The 16,884-nt window shown below is 45.4% G+C and overlaps 1 protein-coding gene across 1 annotated transcript in view; it reads right to left on the bottom strand.

Moving 5' to 3' along the window:
- Positions 1 to 15,282, bottom strand: part of SKAP1 (src kinase associated phosphoprotein 1) — a 156,417-nt gene extending 141,135 nt beyond the window's left edge. The window contains exons 1-2 of the mRNA XM_074562154.1: positions 15,177 to 15,282; positions 8,947 to 9,052 (exon numbers count right to left, since the gene is read on the bottom strand). Of these exons, the coding sequence (XP_074418255.1) occupies positions 8,947 to 9,052; positions 15,177 to 15,222 (152 nt within the window). The 5' untranslated portion in view covers positions 15,223 to 15,282. The remainder of the gene's footprint in view (positions 1 to 8,946; positions 9,053 to 15,176) is intronic.
- Between the last annotated feature and the right edge of the window lie 1,602 nt (positions 15,283 to 16,884).

Below are 16,884 nucleotides of genomic sequence, written 5' to 3'. Positions count from 1 at the left end.
AAAATTCTAATCTCATCAGATCAGGATGTGTCTTTAATCTCATGCTTTGATCATTTTCACTCTGGAAAGGCTTAAGCAGAGAATGGAAGTTAGTTTAAAAATCTAATCGGGAGTGGGGGGAAGATGGTCTTGTTCTTATGGAAGATGAAAGAGTAATGATCTAATTCCTTCATCTGCCACTGACTGTATGAAAATCTTGAATAAATTACTTATCTTGAGAGCTTAAAAGGCACCCGCATACGATGCCACAGTATTTTCAGTATGTTCGCTTAGAGGTTTTCTTTCTTTCCCCCTGGTGTTTTGTACATGTCGAAGGGGGCGGGGGGAGGATGAATTTCAGCATCAGTGTTTCCTCTACCCCTTCCTGCAGGTAACCTCAGCCTTAGTTAATAAGCAAGTTATTATATTTTCACAATTTCAGAGGTGGCCAGAATATTTTTTTGTTCCTGCATTACCCGAGAAATGCAATTACTTGGGCAAAATGCCCATTTTTGCTGCAACAACCTGAGTAGCAAATAAGACTAGTTCAAATGTATCTATAGCCCTGTCACATGCATGCTTACAGATTCAGAATAACTCACGTTTCTGTGCAGCAGAGGAGGAGGAACTCAGCTGGGAGAAGCAGGTTTATCGTCTTGGGCCATTCTCCAAAGTACAGAGCTTGAGGCCAATTCCGATTTTTGTTCCCAATTAAGACAGCACTAACTGACAAGTACATTACGCCTTTAATGCACCCGATCTCGGGGTACCAGGCAGTTACACAACATCTTGTTCTTTAGCTTTGCAGGAGGTTTACCCTGAAAGTTATAGCCCAATCATTTCTCCCAGCAAATAATTAAAAAAACCAATTGTAATTGCTCCATACACATCCCCCCTTGAGCCAGACAGTATAAGTTAGAAACTATAGGCTTAATCCTCATTCAACTGCATCTTTATTTTGGAGGTTATTTGCCTTGGGATCAGTTTGACATTTTCATCTTTAATAAAGAATTTTTAGATCTCACAAACACCAAGAGTTAAGAGCTTCTTACTCACTTTAACTAGAAAGTTTGGCAATAGGTGATACATCTGGTCATGCCTTTTAAGCACTTAATTTAAAACGCTCCTATCCACCAGCTGCGGGTGTAATCCCCCAAGAAGAGAACCAGCTAAGGCAAAGCATAGCGGAGTTTCAGCCTAATGGGAAGGTCCGGTCTACATCGGACCTTAAGAAAGTGGAGGGAGATGGGGAAGAACTCGTGTCAAATCATTAACTAGCTTCATCCAAACAACCTCACAAAGGAATCTATTGAGAATTTTGATGCAACATGTAAAGTGAGGAACTAACCCAGAAATATCTGATTTCCATTACAAAGCCAAAGGACGAGTGTTGCGCTGCCAATACTTTAACAAAAGACATCCCATCAGCATTTCCCCTGCCTGGTTCGCAAGGAACCACCCACCTCTCTCACCTCATCGGTGCATATTTTGGGCTAGACAGGAAGAAGCCACAGATTTGTTCTGTTCAAAACACAAACTGTTTCTCATGATCATGTAGCCTTTGAGGTTACACACTCAACAAGCAAACATCAGTTGAGCTTGCTTTTCTGGAAATGTTTATGTTCTTTGCTCCTGAAAAACATACAGATCACAGTTCTAATCCATCAGCCTCCTAGTAGCAGTGTCTCCAACTGGACCCAATCAAAGTTGCAACTCAACTGTGTAAGCAAACCTCAGAGAGTGAACTACCATGAGGAAGAGTAGAAGAAAATGCTGTTGTCACATTGGAAAGGGAAATTGAGTCACAGAGCAGGCAGGTTTGCCAGAAAGCCTCCTTTCCAACAGGAACCCACTGTCCTTACAGTCTTGAGCCAGAACTAATGTTTCTCCGTGCCTGGTCTGTAAGGATCAGAGCCTCCTGCTGCCTCCCACAGAGTCAGGGCTTGGTCTTCAGAAGTGAAGGATGCTTCCAGGACACACCAGAACCTTGATGACAGATCTCATCCTTGCACCGGTTTGTAGCAGAAGCAAGATTGGAAGCAACCCCAAGAGCATTAGTTAGGCACTTAGGAGTTCGCCAGATCCTACCCTTCCTAGCTGTGCTGTATGATGGATTCACCTTCAAGGGAGTAGAGTTTGCTTTTCATAGCTTTTACTGAAAAATCAGTCACCGTGATGCTGCCAGGTACGCCCAAGCAGGAGTCCATTCCTTGCAGATGCAGGACTACTAGCAAAGAAGTTACCTGAACACTCCTATCACCTCAGCAGCAGCATTTAAACTAGGGAAACCCAGAATACCCCTTTTTGATCCAGAAAGAAGGGCAGATTAAGCCCTGGAATACGCAAGGATGAAATTCCCCCTGTGTCAGTATTATTCCTGCCACACTAGGTCTAGATTTGCCCTTTGGTAGGAGCACAGGACTCCTATTTTCTTGGAGCACCAAGATAATTTGGTTTTGTTCCTACATTTACAACCTTTACACAAAACTCAAGCAGTAGATCAACCCCAGGCCCCTACTCCTCTTTGCACGGGGCGGGGTGTCGTCAGAAATCCCACCAACGCACAGAAATCCAGTAAAACACATGATTAACACACCCATTCCTCCCATCCACAACTTGAGTTTGCTGACCAGCATCTGCTGCTTCCAGCAAATCCCAGAGCTGACAGAGTCAAACCAGACCCATTTGGGGCTAGAAGCAAAAATTGCTGTCTGAAATCTTACGGTCTGTATTATGCAGGGGGTCAAACTTGATGGTTATAATGGTCTCTCTGCAGCTGTAAAGTCTACAGAAGTCTAAACCCCACTTTCCTCTCAGACTCAATTTCAGCAGGAACCATAAAATAAAGTCAGGTTTCAATCAAATTTCCTGTATTTTCCTGTCCAATTAAGAACACTAATATCACCACAGATGTTATTAAATTAGATATTTCAAGACAGCCTAATTTGTTTGGTGCACAGTATTTGTTGGGTTTTAATGTTTGCAAAAAAAATTTTGAAAAAAATCAATGCTGTACAAGATTTCAAGCAAAAAAAAAAAAGATGAAAATGGGATTGGGGAGCTCACCATTAGCAGAGTCGGTTACAAACCACTTCAAATGCATTTCTCGGTTAAATGTTAGAGAAGCAGCAGCAGCAGCTACGCAAAGACTCTGGTTACACAATTTCAATCATTTACAGTCCTCAGGTTTCAGATTAACAATGCATTCACAAGGAAATGGATGGGGAAACAGGGGTAATTTTATCAGCTGGAATGGAAAATGATGCAAATTACTGAAAGGAGTCTAACCCAGAAGGCACCAAGCTGCATTACTGGCAGAGTGAATGGCCACATTCACCCCAGGTATAAAAGCAGGTAGAATATAACAACAGCAGAATTGAATTTGTGCCCCTGCCACGCCGTATCTTAGCACAGGAGAATTCCTTCCTCAGCAGTCCCCAAAAGGAGAGGGGGAAGGGGGGGGAAAAAATCCCCTACCGAGATTACAGAATAAATTGGGAACATCCTAACAGAAACATTACCAGACTTTAAAAAGAAATAATCACCACGGTCGGTATTCAACTTGGCTGTTGAAAACTAAAGGAATGCCTGTGCTCACACACACCCAGGCGCAGATGTACTGGTGCAGGGTGGTGAGAGGCTTTAGATCTCCATTAACACCAGCTGGTGCAGCGCACGCTCACGTCTCCCCAGGCCAGTGCTCCCCCCACCCTGCGCAGGACCACAGCTCCCCTGCTCCAAGATTAAAAAAAGAAATACGCAACTTGAGGAGCTCATTTTTAGGCTAGAAAAGTCCAAAGAGTGCTAAGTACTTTTGAAGTGACAGGGACTTGCTTTTATTTTTTGCAGAACAAATCTGTATTTAATGGCCAAAGTAAGTGTGAATGAAATCCTGCTCAGCAAGATCATTTCCTTGCTGAGCAAATAAATTTCAGCTCTCTGAAGAACATGAAGGAGGAGAACAGCACTTCGCCTAATTAAGGACAGTGTGGCAGGGCTATAGTCCAGCCCCGGCATTAATGTGCTGAGCTCAATTATCTGCCCATCAGGTCACATTCTTAAATTCCTTTTTATCTTGGTATCACACATTATTCAGCATAATGAGTTTAATATTGGTAGGAATTACAGGCAGTGCGTTTACACTAATGAAGCAAAATTACCCTGAAATTGCATTTTCTTTAATTTCAATCTTAAAACTTTAAAATAAGGTTGAAAATTGAAGTAATAGATGTAGTTAATACAGTTAGAAGTTTATTAAAACAGGCCAAACAGGCTGGTTTAGACAGAATTTTAGGTATATTTCCATTAGTGAATGTTTTACAATCTTACTTTAATACCTTGCCAGAGAAAACATCAAGTTCAGCCCAATAATTAGGCAGAGTTCCCCTGGTGTTGAAGTAGCTACACCTATAAAACCAGTAGCTTATTGGTTTGTGACAGCCTGCATGAACCACATGTGACAACAGCTTACTGAGATTTGTAGCACAGCCTCAAGGATGCCCAAAGCAGAGGCAGTTGCTGTGTTGCCTTTACCCTGACACTTCCATTTGGGGTCAAACCATCTCGTTTCCGCTCCAGCAGCAAGTGCAGGATTTCTTATCAAGAGTAACGCTGCCAGGGCCAGATGTGTCAAAGCACTCGGCAGGAACTAGGTGAAGGCGTTACCTAAGTTTGCTCCCCAAAACCCAAATATTTCTGCAGCTCAGATCGAAACGGAGCATGGAAACACATACCCATGGTTTGGGAGCATCTCAGAGCCCCTCTGTATCCTGCATCTCTGCACCAAGGAGAGCAGTTTCCAAGCTCAGAAGCTGTATTTATCTTTCCGAAGATAACATGCTCCTGCATTTGTGACACCGCACACAGGTACCAGCGTGGCAGCACAGCACCCGCAGAGCTCCAGGAAAGACCATGGCTCCTGCAAGCTCTTTAGCAGGACAGGACATCGCCTGGAGACGCCTGATATGCAAGAAGTTTCATTGTAGAGTTAAAAGACCACGTGCAGACTTTTCCTCACCAATTGCACAGTAGCAGAGTTGGGAATATTGCCATAAATTTTAAGAAGAATTAGACAACGAGGCAGTAAAATGAGGTTTTGGGGCTTGCTAGTCAGAGATGGAAAGCCTGGTCTACCCTGGAGCTCCTGCTGCTGGAAGGAATGTCAAAAAAATGGTCCTGTGTAGTAGTTACGAGTAGCAGGATTGGGCCTCAGGTTCACACTGGTGTTTCAGTCACAGCGGAGCAAATTAAAGGTAGAGTTTCAGTGTCTATTTTGGATTTCCTAGTGGGTGTACGCGAGAAGCTCAACATTAATTAAGCCCCTTTCTCTTCATTTCTGCTTTGATATACAACAGGTCTGCCTTGCTCTCCTTTTAGTACTATTACATTTCGCCTCAGGGAAAAAAAAAATACTAAGAATTTGTTTCCATCAATGCAAACTTGCCTTCCAACAGGGAGTTTAAATGACTAGCTGACTCCAAGGAGGTGGAAGAACTATTTATCTCCATATTTTTAAATAAATCCCATTCTCCCCACCTCACCCCCTGCCATTGTAACTGCTCTAGAAATGTCGAAATGCTGAGGTGAGGTCATTTAACAGCAAGACGACTTTTTTTTTGGTTACTGCTCCTGGCAAAGGACAAGAATGGGCTTGTGTTCCTGAGCGGAGTCATGTATCCGATTCATCCCAGGTGTCGGACATCTGCTGCTAGCTCTGCAGCCGCCTTTGTTAGGACACAAGAAACAGCAGCCACATTCCCAAGGAACAACTTGAAACAAAACATTGGCACCAACAGACCTAAAACAGAAGCAACTGACAACCTTTGGGGCTTCTGGAAGACAAGTAAAACTCTGCCCCAGCACCACATCCTCCCCAAAGCAAAGCTGCTTTTTAAGTCATTTTTATCCATTTCAAACACTTTGTTTCTCTGTTCAGGACTAGAGCAGAGTCCTCAGCCTACAGTCAGGACACAGGTAACAGGCTGCAAGACCCTCATCCTTCACACAGATGCTTCCTGGGGACCAAACCTCTGGTTGTGTTCTGTGGCTTGTTTTCCTGGATGTCATGCAAAGCAATCAGGGAAAGAAATTGAAAAAAAGAGATTATAAACAAAACCAAAGAGATGATTAGGAAAAAAATTGCCAGGCCAGGATTTACATTTAAGATATTAGAAAGTGGAATAGGATCTGAGTTAGTAGGGAGGGGGAAAAAAAAAAACAAAAGAAAGGAGAGAAGTGTTTCAACACAACAGTGCACTTTAAATAACCAAATGAGTTCTGAAAGTAAAACGGTACAGGGACTCATAACTCAGCCGTATGGTGACAGCCTCCCCACAGCCACCGCCTGCACCACCTCTGACACAGCTCCTCAAGCAAAAATACCCCAGGATTGCCTTGGAAAAAATTATAACCTGCAAACACAATCCCCTCCCTGCCTACCGCACTTCTTGCGGCGAGACGGGAACAATATATCCTCACAGGTAGCACATGGAGACATAAAGCCCAACCACTTGTTCACATTATAGTCATCAGCGAACCTCCTGGTGGGGGAATGTTATGAGGCCACGGGGAGAGCAGCGATATAAAGACCTGACGGCCAAGTTACAGGAACAGTTATTGAGGCTGGCTCAGGATAATCATACTAGATGAAGCTCTTCCCTTTCAGAGACACTTGTGTCTCTCCCCAGTAGTTGAGCAGTTTACTTATGTCCATTATGAACCCAAATAATGAAACCCTACACGCCATGTTGTTTTTGGCCCCGCGGAGGTGGAAGGCGGGGAGCGGGGCTGCTCGGGGAAGGCAGGCGCTTCCTGAAGACGACAGCTGATGATTTCCTGAACGCCCGCCGCAGCAGCCACAGGAAGCTCCCCGAAGAGACAAACCCCTGCGCCTCATCCCCATGAGCAAGACCTGCTTAGATCTTTTCAAATAAAAAGACACAGTCATCGTTACAGTAATCTCCCACCACAAATCATTGCGTTAATGGCTCGGGTCAGAACAAGGACATCTGTATACTCTGTTCTTCTCACCCTTTCAAATGCCACCGAGCAATAAAACACAAGCAGGAAATCAGCAGTGCCCCGTAGTCTTTGCTCAAGAGTCTCACTTTCCCCTCCAGAAGTACCTGCAGTTTATTTCAATAAGCAACAGGACTGAGGCCCACAGCTGGACCTGAGCATCCAGGAGGAACCTGCACATCGCCTCTCTTCCTGATTCAAAGGCTGCGTCACCGAATCTCCTGCTTTTTTGAGATGACTTTGTTCTAAAAGCTTTATCCCAAATTGTAGTCTTAGGCTGAGAAAGAGCTAAGAGCCAAGGCTGAGTGCTGCATTACAGCATCGGTGTTTGCCCCAGGACCTGAAAGGCTCCTCCTTCTTGAGCAAGTCACCAAAACCACACACGACCTCTGGGAAGCCGGAGGTCCACAGGATGATGGTCATAGCAGCATCTTTCCCCGCTGCTCAAGCACCCTTCACAACTCTAACAGCACGCAGAGACAGACCGCTGACTTCAGGAAGGCAGAAGAACCCAGTATTTCCAAGTTTGCCAAGTGCCTCACACATCTACCAAGTTCTATGCTATTTTTAATTCATTAAAAACAAACCTAGAGTTGTGTTATATGAAAATAAAGAGTTGTCACTTTTAAAGTTGCATGCTCCTGAGACAGATGAAAAAAGCTTGTCTTGATGTCCAAATACTTCACATTCAGAATTCTGCTTACTTAACTCCTTCCATCCAAGATCAATACCCGCCAACAAGCAGGAATTTTTCAGAGAAAGCACTCCAATCTGTTACAAACATGGAATCAAGCCCTTTCTTCCGCAGTATTACAGGACGCTGCCACACACACACACCATTCTTCCATTAGATATGCTACAGCCCCATTTTCCAAAGGCTTCCATCTTCTGCGTTCAGCTTGTTTCAATTATTCAGGGCAACCCAGGCTGATAATTACACAGTCCCGTGTTGCTGAGTAAAACCGATGCTTAATTAGCCAGCAGGAAAGATCGATTAAGATACAGCAGGGCATCTTGCAAAGTTCTTCAGTGGGACTGCAGGGAATAGAGTCTGGCTGTGCCCTTCCGAAGGATAAAATTCTCCTCTTCTCAGGGACTCGACAGCAGTTTTATTTAAACTGGATGCTTAGATCAGTCAGCCACCCTGAGTTTTATTGTCAGGTCTTCACTTCGAGTGACACAACTCATATCTTATAACTAGAGCATTAACAGCAAGCTCTGGATCACATTTCTAGCAAAAAATATAATGCAGCTTAGGCTGAAAGTTTTATTTAAACAGAAAAGAAGTTGCTGTAGGCTTACATTCCTTGATTTTCCCTCATATAGCACAACAGAACAACCCTTGTTTGCTTCACTCGCTTATCTCAGTGATGCAGCTCATGTTCTCACACGGGACTTGAACAGTCACAAGGACATGAAATTTTGGAATCCAGTTTGGACCCAAGTCTTAACTCAAGAAGTCCTCCTCTTCATTGCATCAAAGTCCAGGCGATGCATATTTGAGTTCAGAAGCCACTCGTGAAATAGATGCTTTTGGCAGCATGAATCTTTGCTCACTGTATTGATTTACCCACGTGCTCAAATATCAGTGATGGCCTTTCCCCCCCCCCCCCCCCCCAAAACCCTCTGTAGCACAAGGGAGAAGGAAGAACAGGACAGGATCAGAGACCCACATACAAAAAGCTGTACAGACACAGTCCAAGGCATACTATTTATTTTTTTTTACCTTAAAAAAACCAAACCAAATTCCAAACAGAGATAATAACAGCTTTGCAGACAACTATATACCTAGTTGAGCGTACAAACCAGTGTGTGTGTACTCTCACATTATACCAATCCCCAAACGCCCATTAACTTCCAAAGCATGGTCCAGCTAGTCAAACGCGGTACCCCAAGGCATCACACTTTTCTGAAGCACTTTCATTATAAAGTGACACAGACAACACAAACCTGGCTTTGACTTGCTGGAAGCCAAAGAGAATTGCATCCCTCTGCTCCCTTGCTTTAGCAGTCAAGTTTTCATTCTGCAGTCCATCCGCCAGGTAAAATTCAACATCTGGGGAAAACAAGAGAATTACAGATTAAAACCTAACCTGTTCTTGGCCAAGAAACCCAAACCTGGCTGTGCACTGGGAAGCACCACACCAAGCAGTCTGATCTAGAGACACAAGTCTGAAAACTTCATTTGGAAAAGTTAGGACATTGAACTGATTGCGGATAGAAGGTGGTCTAAATATCGCACGCGATTACAGAGCTGCTCTCTAGCTGCAATGGTACAAGGCAAATACACAACTGCAAAGAAACCACCAAGTAGAAAAAAGGAAGAGGGAGGTGAAACATCAATAAGTCTATTGGACTAAAGTACAACTCCACCTGGCTCTCTGCTGCCCCAAACCCTAAAAATCTGCTGCTGTGAAAGGCTTTCAGCATTAAGTAAGGACACAGAAGCAGTTATCCTGTTCAGAGGAGGATCCAAAGCTCTTTGAAAACACCAGTGCAAGATATCCATTGGCACTTGAAGAAAACCCTGACCTGTGGTTTTCACAAGGGAGACCTCCGCAGAGGACAAGCCCTGAACAACAGGTCGGTTGTGCACTTGTATCACCACATGGGTTCTCCCGCAAGGTTATCGCTGAAATACTACACCCTGTGCTTGCTCAGAGACAGCTAAACAAAAGTAAATATGGTTCTCTCGCACCTGGAAATGACATCTACACACCAAAATTTAACCTGAACTGGAATAGAAAAGGATTAAGCGTTTTCTATTTGCATAAATATTTATGTTCTTTACAGAAACCTCAAAAACAAAATCTCATTGAAACCAGAACAGTTCCAATCACACCTGCTCTGGATAGGAGAATATCACCCTTGTACTTCAGCAGCATTACTGCTAGTTGCCCCTAGCACAGAAAAGATTGGCTTCAAAGCTATGGTGGTGTGCATCCACAGGCCTCTCCAACCTTTAACTCACACCCCATACTGTGACACTAATGGCAGTTTAATATCTTGCTTGCAAGACTTTCAGCTCCTTATGCTTCAGCTGCCAGTACAACAGCCAGCACTGTTTAGCACACCCCAGGAACCTGCACAGCTCCTTAAAAACAGCTCCTCCACCTGCAAGCACATCTCAAGATCAAAATGCCACAAGAGAAATTAATACCTTTTTCTGTTAGTCACGAGCCCTCATTTCTTTCTGTTGTCTGCTCAAGACACACTCAAGAAAGGCTTAGAGCTTAGGGGGGAGGAGGGGGAAAGGAGATTTTTAAATTGAAGGGCTTAAGGAGGGACACAGAGGGGAACAAAGCTGGTGCTTGGGCATCCCCCAGGAACAGAGCCCTCTTCCTACCTCCTCTTCAAAGGGACAGAAGGGCAGGACGAGGGAGACCCAACTCTGCCCACAGCAGCCTGGGAAGGAGGAATGAATCCAGGTGCACTTGTCTCCATAACACTCCAGTTCTCCTTTCTGGATTTGTTCAGCTGAAAGCACCAGTTTCCATGGGAGCACTCACTAATAAGCACATTTCAGGCAAACACAGCCTCCTCCAGGTCCCCACTAGCTCCTTTCTCTATCTCCCTGCCTTTCCTCCTACCAGGAGTGCTCCTGACCCACAAGAACCAGGTCTGAGCCAGCCATGCCTCGTACCTGCAGCCACTTCATCGCCAAGACACCGAGCTGAAGCCTGAACACAGCGGAGATAGCTAAGCGTCCGAGCACAGCCCCTCTGGTGCGGGGATGAACAGTTGCCGTATGCCAGCAGATGGGCAGTAACGCTAATTCACAGCATCGCTCTCAAACCCACACTTACATCCAGCGGCGGTTTTGGGAGCTCCAGGAGCACAGAGGTGTCCGGCCAAAATGCCTATTAATAACAATTCACTGCTAGTAATTTAGGCCTCGGTGGCCTGCCTGGGCTAACACAAAGGCTTCGCCAGAGCAGCTGAGTGAAGCTTTTTAAGTCCCAGGCCAATCCTGCAGTCCTTAAGCTCAGTTTCATTTTGAGCACATCTCTATGCAGTTTTAATTGTACATCTAAGATACAGTACCAGCTTACGACAAGCCTAACAATGCTGAGGCTTACACCACTTACGAATTACACAGAAAGTACCCAAGTACATATATCTAAGCACAAAGGATATATCTTGCTCCGAGGAGCTTACTGCTTAAGAACAGATGACGCTAAGGGGACAATTTATTATATACAAACCAGCATAAAAACAGCAGAGTAGAAATGGGTCAGCAAGAGAAACCATGTACAGGCTGTATTTCCACAGTGAAAGAAGCAGCAAGAAAAACAAACTGCTCCCAGAACTTGTGCAAATATCAGCTGGATCCCTCTGTCATTTTTAAGCGCAGATTAGCTCCATGAGTATGCGATTAGCTCTAATACGGTATTTACTTACTGGGATGTCAGCACAGATCAGCTGCTGGATAAGTTATAGTAGAACTGGGGTCACTTCTGCAAACCAGGCAGAGCCCCTTTCAGAGCCAGCCACTATGTTTATAGCGCCAGGAAATGAAAAAGAAAGCCTAACCATAAACTCTCAAAGTGGATCAGGAAGAGCAATATGTAAGCAGCTCTAGAGTAAATCACCCTAATGTTAGTTTTACTGCTTGTCGGTAACATTATATTCTTGATGTTTATAGATTGCTCTCTGCGATCCACTCTGAAAGTTTACAGGACTCTCCTTTTCATTTCCTGCAGCTAAAAAGGTAAGAGGGGGAAAAAAAATAGTTGAGATTTCATCAAGTGTTTCAGGGGAGTTTCTAGAGGCAATTGCAGTTATCCACATTAATCCTGCAGGAGATGCACAGCATCATGAGAATTATGTCACAGCCACTGAAGTCCAGGTAGTAAATAACCTTTTAATGGCAGCACTAAATTCTAGGAGTTAATCAGCACTCAATGAGCAGAGCTGAAAGGTATTAAGATGCCATGCGTATTCTCCCCATGCACACACACTCACTTTTTTTTTTTTTGCTCATGTCTACTCCTCTGCCATCAGAAGGCTGCCAGCAGAAATCCTGCCCTCCATGTGCAGGGGAACCAGCCCCGCAGAATCACGATGTTTTAGCCATGCAAGATAATGCTGAGCCAACCACCCCGCTCCAATACTTCTTTGATGCTTCACACAATCCCTCCTGCAGTTTATCACCCCAGCTGGCTGGGAAAAATTAGTTTAAAAAAAGTTTAGGACACCTATCAACACAGGGTGCAGGTACCTTGAGCTTCCCTAAGGCTGCATTAATATTCCCAGGACATGTCCCAAGGCAGACAGGGATTTGGAAGGCCTGTTGTATCATCTCCTGTCCCACTTGTCAAAATGAAAGCCGTGAACTATCACACACAGTATTTCTTGACTTTTCTGCAAGCTCAAGAAAGGATGGTTTAATTGTGAAACAACATTTTTCAGATGAGCCTTCCTGCCTTTGTGGGGCTGAGTCAGGGAAAACCTTGAGATCTGAAGCAATCTTCATCCATCCTCCCGCAATGGGCCAAATGGGACATTCTCCACTACGCAAGGGACAATGGGGGAACTGAGAACAGCTTCCCAGATTTTCAGCTTCCAAGTCTCAATCCAGAATTCCCTAATACTTAAATTCCAGAGCTACTCATGGTGCTACGTCAATGCTGGCTGTGGCTTATTAGCCCTCACAAAACAGAGCATTTTATTGTTTATTTTTAAAACAGCGTCGAGGCTGCCTGCCTTGCAATTAGCAGCTAACAGCTTTGTTAGGCTGTGCAGGTGCAGTCTCAGCCTCCCACTGCAGCACCTGCGCCCCCCCCCTCCTGCTGCCCAAACTCCAGCAAGAAACTGGCTTTCCAGCCCCACTGCCTGAAATGAGGCAGCTGGAGCAAGGCAGGCGAGGGGAAGATAACCAGGCTGCCTTTGCCTCTCCACACGAAAGCAGACACGCCGGGTTTGTCAGAGATATATCACACTTTTTAGAACCACTGTTTCAGCCTGCAGAAGAAGTTTGTGCTAAACAGACATGAAATACCTTTAAGCAAAAGTAGTTTTAACAGGGACCTGTCTGAGCCAAAAGTGAAACTGCACCATTAACTGACAACATGGAGTTAATGAAACTTGGATTGCTGATTTGCAAGGTAGAATTTAAAGAAATATAGTTGTTGCAACCACATCTACTCATTAACAGAAAATAAAAAGCATAAGTGTTGCAGGATCACAATGTAGAGAGAATAGCCATATTGTGTCGGCTTTCAACCGCTGCAACCTCAGAGATGTCTTCTGCGATAACACAACCGTTACTCACAAGCCATTGACTTCTGGGCATCACTTAAACAGCGCTGCACTACGGACCAGGCTTTCATGTAAGGAAGCAGATCTTATTGCCTGTACATCAGTACATGTTTCCTCCTCTATTTGTAATTTTTATTTTAAATACAGTAATGCTTACAGTAATGCAGTTTGCAAACACTCTAATAGGTTAAGCTCCTTCATTTCCAGCCTGCGTAGCTAGAAGCCTCCTCAGCCACTGGAAGGCCTCAAAACCATATAGATTGTTAAGACACAGCAAGTTTGATACAGAGGTATGTGACATGCAATTAATCTCCATTCATAGCCTGCTACACTTGTCAGCAAACAAAGGCTGTGCTTTAGAAGGAGATCTGAAGCCTTCAATTAAAAACAGTCAGCTAACAAGAAAATAATCTAAGTTAAAGGAAGGTGGCAGGTGCAGAAATGAGTTGTTTACAAAAGTGTCAGCACTGAACAATAAAGTGCTGCACATCAAAAATGTGAAAGGGTGAACTTCACTGAAGCCCCCATGATTAAAAAGCAGAGGAGAAAATTTACACCTACATCTGGGGGAAGACACAAAGCATTTGGAAGTGAGCTTTGATGGGCTTGGAGCCTGCACACTCCTTCTCTCGGACTGACAGATCCCAGGACTGGAAGTTATCCCACGTCTCAGAGGGGACAGGACGGGGCAAGCACTCGGTGCTGCCAGGAGCCGTCGCAGCAGGAAACGAAAGGTCACCGAGCCTTGCAGCAGCGGGGCCAGCCCCAAACATGAGATGCTAACGACTCCTTCCCCCCAACCCACCCCCATCCGTGATGGCAGGATGTGTCAGTAACACGTGCGCGTGTTGTTCGGCACCAGGCTGACACGGCTGCTGCAGTTTTATTTATGGGCAGGTTGTAACGTGGTCACCTCTGCACACCACCGCTCCCACCAAGCCTTTGTTACCACACCGTAGGGTCAGCAGTGGCTGCAAAGGGCCATACAGAACTTGCTGGTGTTTGTGAAGCATCTCTCAATAGAAGAGTTTAGCATGGCTTCCGCTTGGCTGACCCACCTCGTCAATGACTGCAGGTGTTGCAGTTCAAGTTTGTGAAGAAATCCATGAAGAACAGCTTCATAAGCCTCCCACCTGCCATCTTACACACAGAAGTAAATGCTGCCAGCTCTCAGCACAGCTCATTCGCTCAGAAGCTGAGACCTCAGGAGGTCACATTCAAATTATCAAGCAGAAGTGGGACTGGAAGCCAGCACTGCTCTCAGCTGTACCCCCTTTTTCAACAGGGTTGAAGCTTTCCTGAGGTTGCACCCCCACTGAGCTTGCTCATGGCATCCCCAGTGTGACATACAACACTTGCACAACATCTAGAGCCAGGAGACACCACTACACAACCACAACAAAAGCCTGCTGAGAGGGCTCACTGCAGCACACAAGCTTCTTCTACCCTTTGCATCTGTGCCCTTGTCTCACCCTAGTGATGCTCACCAGGGCTGCCTCAATTCCTTAACCAAAAGCACTCAGTGGAAACATCTTTTGACCGTGCCAGAAGACACCCCTCAATCTTGCCTACACTCTCTTCCCCTTACACAGGCTCTGGGGCCACCAGAGAGCTTCTCCCACCCATAGCACAGGCATGGACCCACCTGCCAGCTCCTGAGCAACATGAGGACAGCCCCAAAAACACCAGGACAGGCAGCTACATCCCCTACGCTCTCGCTGGGGTTAGGGACAAGAAAGGCATACATAACCTGAGGATCCCAAAACCACCAGCCCTGAAGAAATAGCTCCCACAGTCCTTCCACTCCCCTCTCCGGCTCAGCACAGTGAGGTATAAAAAGCTTTTCAGCTTCTTCCCTTGCAACCACAGCAGACTTCCCCCATTAAGCACAAGGGGAGCAAAGAGGAACATGTGGTTACCTTCCAGGAGCCTCTGAATCTCCTCTGGGATCATGATACCTGCCATCTCCTTTCCACAGGAGTCAAACTTGCTGCTGCTGCTCCTGTCCCGCAGGGGCAGGGACAGAGAGAGAAAGGAAGGAGGGGGGGCGGGGACACCCAAAAAAAAGGTAGGAGGAACCACTCTGAGGCTCTGCTCAGATGCTTCCTCCCGGTACAGACCCGGCCAGACCAACCTACCTCCTCACCAGCAGCCAGGATGCCCAGCTCCCCTGGCCACCAAGCACCTCCAAGCTCTGGAGAGCCAGAGCTCCAGCCAACAGGCTGTAGAAGTGCCCGACCCCAGCAACAGCACAGCTGAACCTATGCTTCTGCATTAGCGTTTTAATCTGGTGGCACTTAGGCATGCATCTCCTTCATTATCACACAATTCAGGGCACCTGCTGGCAGAGCAGAGCCACGAGCCATTGATTTAACCTCCTGTGCCGCTTCCTAGTGCTACAGGAGGTGGGGATTGGAGTTATTCCAGGCAAAGGCAGGCTCCTTCCTTTAATGTGCAGGGGAAGAGAATGGTGCTTGGCTGTTCTGCAACAAAACTTCCCCTCTTCCTGCATCCTGTGTAGGAAGGGGGCTAGATTGTAATAGCCGTTCATATTTCTATGTCTTGCCCAGAGAAATAACAGGGTTGCGCACTTTAACTTGCTTTATGACAGGCAATAAATGCAAACTGCGCTCTACAAAACAAAAATGGCATTGCATTAGATTAACCCACAGCCCTGCATCTGCTCCGCTCTTCTATATAAATGAATTAGCACAAGCTGACTGTGAGGATACCACTATTATTTTTCATTCTTGCAGTCCCAAATTTTAGGCTTGACAAATACAAAGACTTTATGGGAGTCTTTATCCGGAGCCTTTATCGGAAGCTCATCAATGATTCCAAAGACCAGTTAAAGATTTCCCATAGGTTAAGTCTATGGGATCCAGTCCTTACTTTGCAATATCCTGGTATCAAAAAAATATTTATTATTATAGCTCATAGAAAAGGTTATTCCGAACATGGTTGCCAATTTTACTTTTCTAGTATTTTATACCTGGCATGTGTTCTTTAATTATGTTTTCCCAACATAGCAAATGTTGGAGATGGCACAAAAAGGATGCAATACGTCTGTGTTGATAGCAAATGCAAAACTACATCACTCCATGAAAGTTAGTGCCCGCTACTTTCAGTGGGGCACAACTCCTGAGAGTGGAGAGCCAGGGCTGGGCACTAAGTTTTGTCATAATGCGATAGGCAGAGCCACGTTGAACTCTCCAAGGCGGCCCCCGAAAACTGCTTCTCTCACTGCTTTGCTATCCTCCTGCTCTGGACAAGCCAGCCTGCCACAGCAATTATCACAAGCTGGCAAAGCAAGATCTGTAGGGGAAAAGAAAAAAAAAGCAGCATGCATTGGGGTCCCAGCCTCCAAAAATACACAAATGCTCCAGTACAGTGCTGCTGGCTTCAGTGGGACAGTGCCACGTCGTGAGGCTGAGTGTATTTCCAAATCATTGCAGAATCAGATTCTCTGGATGCATCACCTGGGTGGAATAAAGGTTTAGCTGCTGGGTGGCTTGGATAAAGGAAACCTGGAGCAGCTTCCAGATTTGCCCTGAGCTTCTTGCTTCGTTCACTCAATCTGTATGTTTCAGGCTTATCTCACATATGTGATATAAGAGCTATACTCAG

This window comes from Larus michahellis, chromosome 18 (genome assembly GCF_964199755.1).
Source record: "Larus michahellis chromosome 18, bLarMic1.1, whole genome shotgun sequence".
NCBI classification, from domain to species: domain Eukaryota; kingdom Metazoa; phylum Chordata; class Aves; order Charadriiformes; family Laridae; genus Larus; species Larus michahellis.
Note: the sequence above shows the minus strand (reverse complement) of the source record. Positions and strands in the feature narration are given on the sequence as shown.